Below are 17,732 nucleotides of genomic sequence, written 5' to 3' on the forward strand. Positions count from 1 at the left end.
CTCTGGCAGTGGTCAGGGCTTCTTCCCTCATTTGGTAGCTTCCTCTCGGTTTTCACTACTGTCAGTCACACAAGTCCCGGGTGGAGACTCAGGGATACCGTCACACTCAGATGCAGAAGGATTCTTCATTCCTGTTTCCGTAACATTTTCTTTGACCAGTCAGGGTTGTTAGCCATGAGCTGAACCCCCAAATCTGGAAGACTGATGGACCGTGCCTAAACTGGCCTCTACCCTTTGACCTGTTTGGTATTGGTGACCAAAGAGCCAAAGCACAAAGCCCTGAGTCCAGCCAACATAGCTCTCTGAGTCATTGAGGCACGCAAGCCTCAAACCACAACAAGGTCGTGGCCCTCTTGGAGGCCGTGATGGTATGCCAACCTTTTAAACTACTCCACAGTCAATCTAATCCCTTGTGTCCTACAGCCTATAACCCTCCATTTTCTCTCATCCGATTGCCTATCTAAGAGTCTTTTAAATGTCCCTGTAGTGGCAAAATTGATCCAAAATCGAAACAAAACAATCACTGCCAGCCTGTGACCCCAGACAGAGTTGTTATACGTGTGTGACACGCCCATGGCTCCAAAGAGTTGAATTCCCTGGTTTGATCCTTTATTAGCAATTAGCAAACATACGGTTAAGCATTATTCAGCATTATGCCAGCAGTCAGCAAAAGATAGGACCTCCGCGGTCCCAATGTACGAACTGCCGCAAGTAAGGATGAATGCGTAACTTATTCCCTTCGCTTTTACCACACTCCCAACCCATGTGACTAGTTTCTATAGTATTGTAGGCCTCTGTTAGTCTTGGTAGACCATGGATTTGCGCCTTGGAAAGTTCCCAGGGCGCAAGCCTGGGCAGGGTTTTGTTTAATGAAATTCCAGCAGTTGAATTTCTATAGTACATGTAATAAATACACAGTGAAGTTTATGTAGCTCCTACACTGCCTGATGTACCTGCCTCCACCACCTCCAGCACCCCGGCACCCACCACTCTCGGTTTCAAAAGAAACCCGCTGCTAACATCTCCCCTAAGCCTCCCTCCACTCACCTTAAAATCCCATTCTTGGACTCTTACTTTTTTAACCAACATTTTTCAATATTAGTGAAAGTTGGGAAATGTTCCATAATCCCAAGGCCTGGGTGGGTTATGAAGGTAGGGTCATAAAAAAGTACAGCACAGAAACAGGCCCTTTGGTCCATCTAGTCCATGCCATACTGACTACTCCCAAGGATCTGCACCTGGACCATACCCCTATCATCCACATACCTATCCAAATTTATCTTAAACATTGCCACACATGTACCACTTGTGCCAGCAGCTCGTTCGACACACTCTCAAACCCTCCTCATTCCCCTGAAACTTTCACCTTTCAACCTTGACCCATGACCTCTGGTTGTAGTCCCACCCAACCTCAGTGGAAAAAGCCTGCTTGCATTAACCTTATCTATACTTCTCATAGTTTTGTATACCTCTGTCAAATCTCCCCTCAACCTTCTATGTTCCAAGGACTAAAGCCCTAACCTATCTAATCTTTCTATATAACTCAGGTCCACCAGACCCGGCAGCATCCTTGTAAATTTTCTCTGTATTCTGTCAACCTTATTTACATCTTTCCTGTATGCAGGTGACCAAAAAAAGCACACAGTACTCCAAATTAGGCTTCACAAATATCTTATACAACTTCAACGTAAAATCCCGTCTCCTGTACTCAATGCTTTGATTTATCAAGGCCAATGTGCCAAAAGCTTTCTGTACAACCTTAACAACCTGTGAGGCCACTTCCGATGAATTATGGACCTGTGTTCTCTGATCGCGGTACCGTACCACACTCAGGACTGCCCTACCGTCCACTGTGTAGGACCTATCTTTGGAGGATTATGGGCAGTGCGTAGGAGGGGAGGGTTAGGTTGATAGTGGAACCAGTCAGCTATAAGGCCCCTGTTATGCTGTACAATTTTATGTGCTAAGTACTAAAATGTAGATAGCTTTGTGTTCTGGGGTGTTATATTTTGTAACTTCAAAACATTAATCTAATTCAAAGGAAGGTGTGGGAGTCCAGAACTGTGGGCTTAACTTTGTACTTGCATATGTATCACATGGTAGCGTCATGGTGTAAGCAGTTGACATATTTATACATGTAACCTGTAATGAATTATTTAAACTAACAAGAATACTTACTCAACCAAGATTACTCAAGTATTATTGAAATATTAAATACATGACACTGGGGTTCTGACTACAGTCAGAGTAAAATTGCTTTAACTGAGTTGTTTGGGGCCCAAGCCTTGCGAGCGGTGAGGAGTTAGCTCACCGTGGACAGCAGTCCTGTACTGGAACGGAGCTGAACATGTTCCCATGGGGTCTAGGCGTTGTGGAATTGTGTACAATTGTCCAGTGTACTGTTTGGTGATCTCTGCTTTTGTGGGCAATTTCTGCAGTGACTCAACCCAAGAGGAACTTGGCGACTGTGAGGACCCCCAAAGATATTGCGTCAGAGAGCTCCATATCCAGGTAACAGCATCTGCTATGTAGAGCTTGCTCACTTTCAAGGGCCCCGCAACTCACGTCCTCAGTATTATTTAATTCCTTTTTTTCTTATTATGTTTCTTGTTTGTGTTTGTCAGATTTCGTTTGGTTCAGTGGTTCAATGGTTCAATTTCATATCAGAGAATGTATCCAACCTGAAATTCTTACTGTCCGCAGACATCCATGAAACAGGAGAAAACCCCAAAGAATGAATGACAGGAAAACTTTAGATCCCTGAAGTTCCCTCTCCCAGGCATGAGCAGTGGCAAAGCACCAACCCCTCTCCTCTCCCTCCCCTCACTTGTCCAGCAGTAGCACCCAGCACCCACCAAGCAAGCAGTAGCAAAGCCCCCAAAGAGAGACCATGATCTGCAGTCCAACAGAATCTATTAGTCACCCAACAATTTGACATGCCAGAGGCGCTCTCTCTGTCCCCAACAAGGGGCAGAGAGGTGTCAGCCCCTTTCTGCACCGAGACCAGCAAAACAAGGCAGCTCACTGATGACGATGTTAAAGTCCGCCGTGTCGCTTTTCTGACTTGAGAATCGGAAGCAAACGCTCCCCTACTATCGAGAGAAAGTGAGTGATCGCCCGAGAGCAGATGCCTGCGACAGCTGATCCGCTGTTCGCGATGCTCTGTTTCTACAGCGACGCCTCAGTTGGTGACTCCAGCATGGAATTGGTTCGTTCATGGGACTGCAGGGCCTTACCCCGAAGGCGCGTGTCTTCCAGGCAGCATCCTGGGGATATTGAAAAACAGCCTGACGTTAGGCTCTGTGAGCAGGAACAACAGTTTGAGTGCAGCTGTAAATCACACACTCCGACAGAACCCCATCCACCTTAAAAAGGAAAGAAAATGACATTAAAGGGAAAAAATTAAGCTGTTTCGCAGATGAGCTTGGAGAAGCCGTCTTCTGTCAACATCTTAGCTCCGCTAAGTTTGATGTGGTTTTTCACTGATTCAGTTGTATTTGTTTCTTCTACTGTGAATGTCCACAGGAAAATGGATCTCAGGGTTGTATATGGTGACATATACGTACTTTGATAAATTTACTTTGAACTTTGTTAGTGTGTTGAACCTTTGCTTTAGCCTCCTGGGCTTCAATAGTGGGCAGAGGCATTGGAGAACACTGACAGAATGGGTGACCCAACTCTACTGCTCCTTTCCCATCCTCTCCCACCTGTACACAGTTCACATCTCTCCCCCTCGTCCTCTCCCCCCACCCCGACCCTGCCTGCTCGAGTATCAGACCCCTTTAAGGAGTGAACTCAGCCTTCGCTGAAATTTTCCATAAGAGGCACTTGATTAACCATCTTTGCCTGCCCCAAAATGATGGCTCAGTGACATTCGCAATGGAGGATTTGGACACTAATGGTTGTGACCCAGCTGTGATTCTCAGTATTATTTATTTATTTAGTTTTTAAATTAATATTTGCACTATCTGTAAGCTGCAGACAGTTGTAAACTCAGCTCCATCATGAGCACTGGCCTCCGTAGTACCCAGGGCATCTTCAAGGAACAGTTCCTCAAAAAGTTGACATGCATCGTTAAGGAGCCCCATCACCCAGGACGTGCTTTGTTCTTATCAGGGAGGAGGTACAGGAGCCTGAAGGCACACACTCAGTGAGTCTTCCCCGCTGCCATCCGATTTCTGAATGGACATTGAACCCATGAACACTACCTCACTACCTTTTTATTTTCTATTTTTGCACTGCTTAGTTAATTTAACTATTTTATATTATATATATCCCCTGTAATTCACATTTTTTCTCTGTTATCATGTATTGCACTGTAGCGCTGCTGCGTAACAACAAATTTCACAACGTAAGCCGGTGATATTAAACCTGATTCTGATTCCAGTTCTTTAGCACGTTGGTTGTTTGTCATTCTTTGTTTATGTATAGTTTTTTAAAAAATCTTAAATTCTATTGTATTTCTTTTTTTCCCTGTAAATGCTTGCAAGAAAATGAACCTTAAGGTAGTGTATGGTAATATATACATGGATAATAAATTTGATGTTGGTTTTGACTTTGTATATTTGAATCCAAAATCCTGAAACCACCCAGCATTAGGGACTGGGAGCCTTCCTAGGCCAGAGGTCCTCAGGTCAAATTTTGAGAGGTTCAGGCACAACGCAGTGTTATTTTCAGGCCCTGTCAGCATGAAACTAACACCAAGGTTCCAGTGGTAAGTGTGACTGATAACGGACCACGGGACACCCAGCTTGTGAACTTAGAATCTTTACTTGTACCACAGAGGGTTTACAAAGAACATTACAGAGCAAAATACAGCACTGAATTCACAAATAACAAATACCATTCTTATACTTGCCAGTGATTGGCAATATATGAGGCGGGTTGAGGAAGGGGTAGAATTTCAATGGAGCCCGGGAGGTGGGGCTTCTCCTGAGGTTACCTCTTCAGAGAGCAGCCGCTGGCCCATTAATGCTCCTCCACCTGAGTCAACATGGCTCCTGATGGGTTTGGGAAGAGGGAGGGCCACCTGTCCACGTACCCTTCATACCTGCGCCGTTATTTAAATGGTGAGAGATTGCATCGTGCGGTCATGCGGGAGTGCTTCAACGTGAATCACGGGAGGTTGCTTTGCAGGTGCAGCTGGCTGTCAAGAAGGCAAGTTCTCTTCATTGCCAGAGGGATTGAAGTTAAGAGCAGGAAAGTTATGCTGCAGCATCACAGGGTACTGGTGAGGCCACGCCTGGAGTTCTGCGTGCAGGTCGGATCTCCTTTCTGTGGTTTAAGAATGGCGCTGTTGAATCTTAGCAACTCCTGGCCGGTAGCTAACTAAAACAAGGAAAACAACGAAATCACTTTTTTTTTTCTGGCAAACTGTCATTGCAAGCAATAATCTGTAACTTCCCATTGGAGGCAATTAGATGCGGCAGAACCAAGGCGAGGTGAGGCACTGGGCGAGGTTCCATTGATTTAAGCGCCATGCCGAATCAGAAAGGTCGGTTACAGGCGGCATCGAGGTGCCTAGGCCCAGGCCCGAGTGTGTATCGAGGTGACTGAGCACACTGATTGGCTGATGATGTAGACCAGATTGGAAAGGTCAGGGTGCTGGGGCCTGAGGCGAGCGATGGGCCGGTCCAGCCTACTGCTCCATGATGTTTACTCAGCTCTGCTCCGACCTATGCGTCCCAGACTCTCTTTGTGGAACTCAATTCAGAACGCTACTTGCTTGGAGTTATTGTTTGTATGAGTAGCTTTCTCTTTCCTTTTCTCTGAACATCGGGTGCTTGAAGCTCTTTTTTAATGGGGTCTCTTGGGTTTCTCTCTCTTGCGGCTGCCTGTTGCCAGACGAATCTCAAGGTTATATAAGGTATCCCTACTTTGATGACGAATGCACTTCGAACTTTGAACTTCCTTGAGGAAAGATATACTGGCTTTGGAGGCGGTGCAGAGGAGATTCACCAAGTTGATTCTGGAGATGTGAGGGTTAGCCTAATGTGAGAAATTGAGTCTCCTGGGACTGCACTACACCCTCAGGTTCAGGAAACACCTATGGTATGTGAAGAAGATAAAGCTTGTTAAAGATTAGTTTTATTAGTCACATGTTCATCGAAACATCCGGCGAGGGTGTCGGTTTTGCGTCAACGACCAGCATAGTCTGAAGTTGTGCCGAGGGAAGCCTGCAATATGTTGCCATTCTTCTGGCACCAAATCTGCACGCCCAAACATCCTAACCCCGTACGTCTTTGGACTGTGGGGGGAAACCAGAGCACCGGGGGAAACCCACACGGTCACCGTACAAACACCTTACAGGCAGTTAAAAGGCCCAAAGACTTGATTGAATTGACTTTATTTCTTACATCCTTGATTTAGAATATCTGAACTTTATTTAAACAAGTTATTACTTTGTCTGACAATTATGAAATTTGTCTTCTTTTGCACATTGTCAGTCTTTATTTATGTATAGTTATTCATAAATTCTGCTGTATTTCTTTATTTTCCTGTAAATGTCTACAAAAAAAATCTCAAAGGAATCAGAAACAAGTTTATTATTAATAGCATGTGTCGTGAAATTTGATGTTTTGTGACTGAAGTACATTCCAATATAAAGGCAATGAATTACTGGACAATTAAAAATAGATAGGCATTCAGTGGCCACTCAGTTAGGTACAACTGCTCATTAATGCAAATATCTGATGCGACAGCAGAAGAGCCTGCAGACATTGTCAAGAGGTTCCGTTTTTGTTCAGACCAAGTATCCGAATGGGGAAGAAAAATCTCAGTGACTTTGACCGTGGAATGATTGTTGGTGCCAGAGACAGGGAGGTTCGAGCATCTCAGAAACTGCTGATCTCCCGGGATTTTCACACACAACAGTTCACAGAGAATCGTGTGAAAGACAAAAACAGAAGGACTCAGCTGGTGAGCAGCAGCTCTGTGGGTGAAAACGCCTCGTTAATGAGAGGGGTCAGAGGAGAACGGCCAGACTGGTTCAAGCTGACAGGAAGGTGACAGTAACCCACATAACCATACGTTACAACAGAACTGCATCCCTGAGCACACAACACAACGAACCTTGATGTGGATGGGCTACAGCAGCAGAAGACCACATCAGGATATCTCCTGTACCGAAAAAAAGTGGCCAGTGAGTGAGTGACAGACACAGACAGACATACTTTATTGATCCCGAGGGAAATTGGGTTTCGTTACAGCCGCACCAACCAAGAATAGTGAAGAAATACAGCAATATAAAACCATAAATAATTAAATAATAATAAGTTAATCATGCCAAGTGGAAATAAAGTCCAGGACCAGCCTATTGGCTCAGGGTGTCTGACACTCCGAGGGAGGAGTTGTAAGGTTTGATGGCCACAGGTAGGAATGACTTCCCATGATGCTCAGTGTTACATCTTGGTGGAATGAGTCTCTGGCTGAATGTACTCCTGTGCCTAACCAGTACATTATGGAGTGGATGGGAGTCATTGTCCAAGATGGCATGCAACTTGGACAGCATCCTCTTTTCAGACACCACCATCAGAGAGTCCAGTTCCGCCCCCACAACATCACTGGCCTTACAAATGAGTTTGTTGATTCTGTTGGTTTCTGCTACCCTTAGCCTGCTGCCCCAGCACAGAACAGCAAACATGATATCATTGGCCACCATAGCCTCATAGAACATTGTGTGTATGTGTGTGTGTGTGTGTGTGTGTGTGTGTGTGTGTGTGTGTATGTGTGTGTGTGTATGTGTGTGTGTGTCTGTGTAAATAGATAGTGCAAAAAAAGGCTGTGGTGAAACAAATGTACTTTGATAATAAATTTACATTGGCATTGGCTTTGAGTAATGTGGACATAGATTGGTGTGAATGGGATAGTTGGGCTTATCCTCCTTTTAGTTGGTTTGAGCACCCACTCCCAACCTCTGATCACTCTGTGCTCTCAGTCTCAACTCGCTGTTCTCTGCTGTCTCTTCTCATTTCAGATTACTTTTCTGCTGTTGGTTCCCGTGGATGTTGAGAGCAGAAATGCAGTCGTAAAACAAACAAAAACCTCCTCACAACCTCCTCACCCTTCTCCTCAGACTCTGTTCTTCCTCCTCAACTTCTCTTCGTTATTGTGCTTCGGAAACAGTCTGCGGATAACGGTCTCGTTACTAGTTCACCCAGTTACAGACATAGTTGACTCTAGTGCCTTGATCCCAATGACGTATCCCTCCATTAACAGTCGTTTCAGTAGATGGAATAACCATTCATTTGATACACTGACTGGAAGATATATATATATTATATTATATTATCACTTCACCTGCCCATGACTTTCCTCTGGCTCCCCTCTTCCTCCTCCTTCAATGGTCCACTCTCCTATCAGATTCCTCCTTCTTCAGCCCTTCACCTCTTCTGCCTTTCACCTCCCAGCTTCTGACTTTATTCTCCACCTTCCCCTCACCTGGTCTCACCTATCACTTGACTGGTGGTACTCCTTCCCCCTCCCTCCACCTATTGATTCTGGCTTCTTCCCCCTTCTTTTCCAGTTCTGATGAAGGGTCTCAGCCAGAATGTCGACTGTTTATCCCTCTACACAGGTGCTGCCTGACCTGCTGAGTTCCTCCACCATTTTGTGTGTGTTGCTCTGGAGTTCCTAGCATCTGCACAATCTCTTGTGTTTACCTTCTAGCTCGTCCTCCTTCCCCCCGCCCCGCAACTTTTTTTTATTCCGGAGTCTCCCCCCTTACTTTCCAGTCCTGATGAAGGGTCTTGGCCTGAAACACTGACCGTTTATTTCCATCCATAGATGCTGCCTGACCTGCTGAGTCCCCCCAGCACTTTGTGTGTATTGCTCTTTGGGATTTCCAGCATCTGCAGAATCTCTTTTGTTTATACACACACGTATATAAATAATATAATATAATATAATATATATATATATATAAAATGTAATATATATATATTATATGCACAATTATATGATGCTGGTTTGTGGTTCCTGTTTAACGAATGACTGAAAATACTGATTAAAAACTAATCGTCACAATTATGGTGTGTAACTTAAAACCCAGGATATATGTACTCCCTCTGTTTTGCATTTTTAGATCCCATTGAGGCATCAATTGTTTCACTTATATACAAAGGAGGTTAATTGAAGGGATGGTGACGTGAGATTTTACTGGGCCGGTGAGATTCTGGGGGTGATGTGTTCCTGAGTGATTCACTTTATGTCAAATGGGATCTAATAGATTTTAAAAAAAAGCTGTTTATTATGTAAAGTAAGACAAAGCAAAATAAAGACTATGAAAAGTTTCTGTATTTTGATTTATTTGAAGGTACAGTACGATAACAGTTCCTTCCGGCCCAACAAACCCGTTACACCCATGTGACCAAATAACCATAAGACGGTAAGAAATAGGAGCAGATTTAGGCCATTTGACCCATCCAGTCAGCTCCTCAATTTATCATGGCTGATCCATTTTTCCTCACAGCCCCAATATAAAGGCTTGTGGCAATGAATTCCACAGATTCACCACACTCTGGCTAAAGGAATTCATCCTCATCTCAGTTCTAAATGGATGTCCCTCTATTCTGAGGCAGTGCCCTCTGGTCTTAAACTCCCCCACTGTAGGAAACATCCTCTCCACATCCACTCTATCTGTGTCCTCTGGTACTACACTCCCCCCACTAAGGAAACATCCTCTCCACATCCACTCTATCTGTGGTCCTAGACTCCCCCCACTATAGGAAACATCCTCTCCACATCCACTCTATTTGTGTCCTCTGGTCCTAGACTCCCTTACTGTAGGAAACATCCTCTGCACATCCACTCTATCTGTGTCCTCTGGTCCTAGACTCCCCCACTATAGGAAACATCCTCTCCACATCCACTCTATCAGTGTCCTCTGGTCCTAGACTCGCCCACTACAGGAAACATCCTCTCCACATCCACTCTATCTGTGTCCTCTGGTCTAGACTCCCTTACTGTAGGAAACATCCTCTCCACATCCACTCTATCAGTGTCCTCTGGTCCTAGACTCGCCCACTATAGGAAACATCCTCTCCACATCTACTCTATCTGTGTCCTCTGGTCCTGGACTCCCCCACCACAGGAAACATCCTCTCTACATCCACTCCATCAGTGTCCTCTGGTCCTAGACTCCCCCACTATAGGAAACATCCTCTCCACATCCACTCTATCTGTGTCATCTGGTCCTAGACTCCCCCACTATAGGAAACATCCTCTCCACATCCACTCTATCTGTGTCCTCTGGTCCTAGACTCCCCCACTATAGGAAACATCCTCTCCACATCCACTCTATCTGTGTCCTCTGGTCCTAGACTCCCCCACTATAGGAAACATCCTCTCCACATCCACTCTATCTGTGTCCTCTGGTCCTAGACTCCCCCACTGTAGGAAACATCCTCTCCACATCCACTCTATCTGTGTCCTCTGGTCCTAGACTCCCCCACTATAGGAAACATCCTCTCCACATCCACTTTATCTGTGTCCTCTGGCCCTAGACTCCCCCACTATAGGAAACATCCTCTCCACATCTACTCTATCTGTGTCCTCTGGTCCTAAACTCCCTTACTGTAGGAAACATCCTCTCCACATCAACTCTATGTGTGTCCTCTGGTCCTAGACTCCCCCACTATAGGAAACATCCTCTCCACATCCACTCTATCTGTGTCCTCTGGTCCTAGACTCGCCCACTACAGGAAACATCCTCTCCACATCCACCCTATCTGTGGCCCTAGACTCCCTTACTGTAGGAAACATCCTCTCCACATCCACTCTATCTGTGTCCTCTGGTCCTAGACTCCCCCACTATAGGAAACATCCTCTCCACACCCACTCTATCTGTGTCCTCTGGTCCTAGACTCCCCCACTATAGGAAAGATCCTCTCCACATCCACTCTATCTGTGTCCTCTGGTCCTAGACTCCCCCACTACAGGAAACATCCTCTCCACATCCACTCTATCTGTGTCCTCTGGTCCTAGACACCTCCACTATAGGAAACATCCTGTCCACATCCACTCTATCTGTGTCCTCTGGTCCTAGACTCCCCCACTATAGGAAACATCCTCTCCACATCCACTCTATCAAGGCCTTTCACCATTCGATAGCTTTCAGTTAGGTCACCCCTCATTCTTCTGGATTCTTGTGAGTTAACCTACTAATCAGAACACCTTTGGACTGTGAGAGGAAACCGGAGTACCCAGAGGAAATGCACATGGTCGTGGGGAGAATGGACAAACTTCTTAAAGACAGCAGGACGATTTGAACCTGTGTCCCGGGCACTGTAAATCATTACACCGACAGCTAATCCATCGCAATGTTAAGAGTTGATCTGATGGGATAGAATGAATTGTTGTTAGAGTATGTTTATTTTCATACGTTTAACAACATCAAATGAAAATCCAAAATCTTTTGCTTTTTCTTTATCCATATTTTTTTACTTTATCCTCAATCTGTTGAATCCACCCCATACTACTTAGATTAAAGTCCTATCCACAGCCCTAGTGATGCGATTCACTGGGATCCAGGTCCCATCACGGTTCAGGTGGAACCCGTCCCATTGGTACAGCTCCCTCCTTCCCCAGTACTGATGCCAGTTTACCATGAACTCAAACCCACTTCTCCCATACCAATCCCTGAGCCATGCATTTAACTCTCTAACCTTCTTGATCCTTTGCCAATTTGCACTTGGCTCAGGTAGTAATCCAGAGATTACCACCTTTTTGGTTTTGCTTTTTAATTTAGTCCCTAGCTGCTCAAATCCCTCAGCAGAACCTCTTTCCTTATTCTCCCCATGTCATTGGTACCCACGTGAACCACGACAACTGGATCTTGCCCCTCCCACTGAAAATTCCTCAGCAGGTCAGGTAAGATGTCCCAAACCCACTCTATCCAGACCTTTCAATATTCAGTAGGACTACAGCTTGAAAACTAGTCATTCAGTCCAACTGGACCATGTCGACTAATGTGCTCATCTAGGCTAATTTATAGGAAATATCCTCTCCACATCCAATCTTTCGAGTCCTTTCAATATTCAATATGTTAACCCTTTCATTCCTGGGATCTTTCTCGTGAACATAATACTGAGCACGTTTAACCCTTTACCTCCAGGTTCAGCCTGACCTCACGCTGATATCATGCCACATAGTTAATTTTCAGAATCAGAGTCAGGTTTAGTATCACTGGCATATCTCATGAAATTTGTTGTCTTTGCAGCAGCAGTATATTGTAATACCTAATAATAAATACTGTAAATTACAGTAAAAAGTATATATATATATATATATATATGTGTGTGTGTGTGTGTGTGTGTGTGTATATATATATATATATATAAATTAAATAATTAGTGCAATATAGAAATTTTAATAAGTATTGAGGTAGTGTTCTTGTGTTCAATTTCCATTTAAAAGTGATGGAAGAGGGGAAGAAGCTGTTCCTGAATCATTGAGTGTGTGCCTTCAGGCTCATGTACCTCGTCCACAATGAGAAGAGGGCATGTCCTGGGTGATGGGGTCCTTAATGATGAATGCCACCTTTCTGAGGTATTGCTCTTTGAAGATGTCCTGGATGTTGGAGAGGCTAGTTCCCATAATGGAGCTGACTATTAATACGTCCACTAATTACCTTTCACTGTTCCAGAATCCTCACAAGTCCAAGTCAGGAAGAAATGTACAGGATGTCAACAGCTGATCCTGAAGACATAGGAGCAGAATTAGGCCATTTGGCCCATTGAATCTGCTCCGACATTCCAACATGGCTGATTTGTTATCACTCTCAACCCCATTCTCCTGCCTTCTCCCCATAAGCTTTGACACCCTGACTAATCAAGAACCTATCAAATTCCATTTTAAGTATCCCCACTGACCTGGCCTCTACAGCCATCTGTGGCAATGAATTCCACAGATTCACCACCCTCTGGCTAAAGGAGTTCCTCCTCATCTCTGTTCAATATCTATTCAAATTGTAAATGTCTTCCAGTGCAACAAGTATTTCTATGGCAGCTTCATAAGGAAAATATCCTGTAGCCTTTCACAGAAATGCTCTCATTAGACCCAAAACTGCAGTTTGAATTTTAGTGAAACTTCATTTGTGTTGAAATAGTTCTTTTAAATTTCCATAGAGAAATATTTGCCAGTTATAGATTTTACAGCACTATGCAAAAGTCTTAGGCACCTGCAGCTATGTGCCTAAGACTTTTACACAGTACAGTTTGTGTCAAGGTGGGGCAGCGAGAGTGTTTGTAAGCTCGAGGAGCAAAGGATGTGGGGAATGGTGAGGGTGGAGCGCCACAGGAGGTGCATGGGACAGGTGACAGAGACGGAGTGCCAGGGACACGGGGTGGCACAGGTACAGACACACCCAACCCTGAGACACCAGACAAGGTCATTTGGTTCCAAATAAATGGTGTATTGATCATTACGGAATGTCTCTCTGGTGCTTCCCACTCCCTCCTCTCTCCCTTCCCCTTTTCCCAACCAAGATCCCCCTCTCTCTGCCCTCTCCCCACTCTCAGTTCACAATAGAAACCCGTATCAGAATCAGGTTTATCATCACTCATATACGTCAGGAAATTTGTTTTTTTTTTGCGGCGGCAGTACAGCACAATACATAAAATTACTACAGTACTGTGCTTTGCCAAAAACATTGATGAGAATTACACTTTAGAGAACCAGAAATCAACTTATTCAATAACTGTACTTGATGTTTAATAGTTAGTAGCTTCTTTGACAAGATTTCTGGCTCAATATGAAGCCAAAACTCCAAAAAGAGTTCCCTTACACCTCCTCTCTTACCACCATTCAGGACCTCAAACAGTTCTTCCAGGTGAGGCAACACTTCACCTGAGAGTCTGCTGGGGTTGCCTACTGGATCTGGTGCTCCCAGTACGATCTCTGTATAGTCTCAGTACAGGCCCCACAAGTGCAGGATCTCCCAGTGGCCTCCCAGTGTGACTCCCTCTTCTGACATGCCTGTCCCTGGCCTCCTCTACTGCCATGATGAGGCCAAACTCAGGCTGAAGGAGCAACATCTCATCTTCCTTTTGGGTCGCCTCCAATCTGATGGAAATACCTGATTATCTAACCTGATAATTTCTACAACCCCCCCCCCCTTTCCATTCCTGATTCAGGTTCCTCTCATCCCTTCTCCTCATCTGCCCATTACCTTCCTCTGGGTCCCCTCCTCCTTCCCTTTCTCCCATGGATGATAGAAAAATGGAGGGTTATGTAGGAGTATCAGATCTTAGAGTAGGTTAAAAGGTTGGCACAACATTGTGGACTGGAGGACCTGTATTTTGGAGGACTACATGGGGAAAAGTCTCTGGCTGTCCACTTGATCATCTATTAACTCCCCATCGCTCCAGAGAGAAAAGCTCTAGCTTGCTCAACCTATCCTCATAAGACATGCTGTCTAATCCAGGCAGCATCCTGGTGAATCTCCTCTGCACCCTCTCTAATCCAGGCAGCATCCTGGTAGATCTCCTCTGCACCCTCTCTAATCCAGACAGCATCCTGGTAAATCTCCTCTGCACCCTCTCTAATCCAGACAGCATCCTGGTGAATCTCCCCTGCACCCTCTCTAATCCTGACAGCATCCTGGTGAATCTCCTCGGCACCATCTCTAATCCAGACAGCATCCTGGTGAATCTCCTCTGCACCCTCTCTAATCCAGACAGCATCCTGGTGAATCTCCCCTGCACCCTCTCTAATCCAGACAGCATCCTGGTGAATCTCCTCTGCACCCTCTCTAATCCAGACAGCATCCTGGTGAATCTCCTCTGCACCATCTCTAATCCAGACAGCATCCTGGTAAATCTCCTCTGCACCCTCTCTAATCCAGACAGCATCCTGGTGAATCTCCTCTGCACCCTCTCTAATCCAGACAGCATCCTGGTGAATCTCCTCTGCACCCTCTCTAATCCAGACAGCATCCTGGTGAATCTCCCCTGCACCCTCTCTAATCCAGACAGCATCCTGGTGAATCTCCTCTGCACCCTCTCTAATCCAGACAGCATCCTGGTGAATCTCCTCTGCACCATCTCTAATCCAGACAGCATCCTGGTGAATCTCCTCTGCACCCTCTCTAATCCAGACAGCATCCTGGTGAATCTCCTCTGCACCATCTCTAATCCAGACAGCATCCTGGTAAATCTCCTCTGCACCCTCTCTAATCCAGACAGCATCCTGGTGAATCTCCTCTGCACCATCTCTAATCCAGACAGCATCCTGGTGAATCTCCTCTGCACCCTCTCTAATCCAGGCAGCATCCTGGTAACTCTCCTCTGTACCCTCTCTAATCCGGACAGCACCCTGGTAAATCTCCTCTGCACCCTCTCTAATCCAGACAGCATCCTGGTGAATCTCCCCTGCACCCTCTCTAATCCGGACAGCATGCTGGTAAATCTCCTCTGCACCCTCTCTAATCCAGACAGCACCCTGGTAAATCTCCTCTGCACCATCTCTAATCCAGACAGCATGCTGGTAAATCTCCTCTGCACCCTCTCTAAACCAGGCAGCATCCTGGTAACTCTCCTCTGCACCCTCTCTAATCCAGGCAGCATCCTGGTAACTCTCCTCTGTACCCTCTCTAATCCGGACAGCACCCTGGTAAATCTCCTCTGCACCCTCTCTAATCCAGGCAGCATCCTGGTAACTCTCCTCTGTACCCTCTCTAATCCGGACAGCACCCTGGTCAATCTCCTCTGCACCCTCTCTAAACCAGGCAGCATCCTGGTAACTCTCCTCTGCACCCTCTCTAATCCAGGCAGCATCCTGGTAACTCTCCTCTGTACCCTCTCTAATCCGGACAGCACCCTGGTCAATCTCCTCTGCACCCTCTCTAAACCAGGCAGCATCCTGGTAACTCTCCTCTGCACCCTCTCTAATCCAGGCAGCATCCTGGTAACTCTCCTCTGTACCCTCTCTAATCCGGACAGCACCCTGGTAAATCTCCTCTGCACCATCTCTAATCCAGACAGCATCCTGGTAAATCTCCTCTGCACCCTCTCTAAACCAGGCAGCGTCCTGGTAAATCTCCTCTGCACCCTCTCTAATCCAGGCAGCATCCTGGTAACTCTCCTCTGTACCCTCTCTAATCCGGACAGCACCCTGGTCAATCTCCTCTGCACCCTCTCTAATCCAGACAGCATCCTGGTGAATCTCCCCTGCACCCTCTCTAATCCGGACAGCATGCTGGTAAATCTCCTCTGCACCCTCTCTAATCCAGACAGCATCCTGGTAAATCTCCTCTGCACCCTCTCTAAAGCTTCCACATCCTTCCCGTAATGAGCCGACCAGAAAAGTCCCCGTTTGATCCCGCTCTCCAGTTAGAACTGCCGTCACGGATCTCACTGGAGCTTGCAGGAGCTCTGTCTGTGTAGGAATTACTGCATTCCCTCCATTTCATTCGTGCCTGTATCTTAAAAGTAACTCACCTTTGGGACCTAGAGAAGCAGAATTAGGCCATTCGTGTCTGCTCCACCATTCCATCATGGCTGACCATTTCCTGCTCTACACCATTCTGTTAAAGTGAAGTTGTATAAGACATTGGTGAGGCCTAATTTGGAGAACTCTGTGCAGTTTTGGGCAGCCACCTACAGGAAGGTTGAAAAAGTGCAGAGAAAATTTACAAGAATGTTGCTGGGTCTGGAGGGCCTGAGTTACAAGGAAAGATTAAATAGGTTAGGACTTTATTCCTTGGAACATAAAAGATTGAGAGAAGATTTAATAGAGGTATACAAAATTGTGAGGGGTATAGATAGGGTAAATAAAGCAGGTTTTTTCCACAAAGGTTAAATGGGACTACAGCCAGAGGACATGGGTTAAGTGTGAAAGATGAAAAGTTTAAGGGGAACACGAGGGGAACCTTCTTCACTCAGAGAGTCGTAGGAGTGTGGAATGAGCTGTCAGCACAAGTGGTGCATGCTACCTCAATTTCAATGTTTAAGAGAAGTTTGGATAGGTACATTGAGGGCTGTGGTCTCGGGTGCATGCGATGGGATAGGCAGTTTAAATTGTTTGGCATGGACTAGATGGGCCAAAGGGTCTGGTTCATGTGTTGTACTTTTCTATGATCCTCTGTCTCTTGCCTTCTCCCCGAATCCCTTCATGCCCTGACTAATAAAGAATCTGTCAACCTTTGCCTTAAATACTCCCAATGACCGGGCCTCCACGGCCACCTGTGGCAACGAATTCCACAGATTCACAACCTTGGGACATCCCAAGGCCGTGAAAGGTGCTATAGAAATACAAAGCAATCTGTGGACCTGATTTTATCCATGGTACTTTAGGATGAGCGCCTCCCACTGATGAATTATTGGCCGTAAGTGGTCAGCAAGCTCCTGGGACTGGTTACAGACTTGAGTGTGTTTTGAATGCCAGGGGTGAAGGTTTTGAGTGGTAACACATACAAAATGCTGGAGGAACTCAGGTCAGGCAGCACCTATGGAAATGAATAAGCAGTCAATGGTTTGGGGGGTAGGGGACAGTCCCGATGAAGGGACTTGGCCAGAAACATGTATTGTTTATTCCTGCCTGACCTGCTGACTTCCTCTGGCATTTTGCGGTACTCTGGGTTTCCGGTTCCGCCGTGGACGGTCCCAAGTCCGGCTATGAAAGTAGGGCCTGGGGCTAGCAACCACATCCCATAAAATTCAAAAATCTGAGGTGTAAAGGGACTTGGGAATCCTCATGCAGGATTTCCTAAAGGTTAGTTTGCAGGTTGAATTGGT

General features: G+C 45.8%; 1 protein-coding gene across 1 annotated transcript in view; it reads left to right on the plus strand.

Annotated features, from left to right (window-relative positions):
• LOC132401515 (CAP-Gly domain-containing linker protein 3-like) overlaps positions 1-9,290 on the plus strand; it is a 95,791-nt gene extending 86,501 nt beyond the window's left edge. The window contains exons 10-12 of the mRNA XM_059983541.1: positions 2,439-2,511; positions 4,357-4,359; positions 7,976-9,290. Coding sequence (XP_059839524.1) covers positions 2,439-2,511; positions 4,357-4,359; positions 7,976-8,030 — 131 coding nt within the window. The 3' untranslated portion in view covers positions 8,031-9,290. The remainder of the gene's footprint in view (positions 1-2,438; positions 2,512-4,356; positions 4,360-7,975) is intronic.
• Positions 9,291-17,732: the final 8,442 nt, after the last annotated feature.

This window comes from Hypanus sabinus, chromosome 11 (genome assembly GCF_030144855.1).
Source record: "Hypanus sabinus isolate sHypSab1 chromosome 11, sHypSab1.hap1, whole genome shotgun sequence".
NCBI lineage: Eukaryota > Metazoa > Chordata > Chondrichthyes > Myliobatiformes > Dasyatidae > Hypanus > Hypanus sabinus.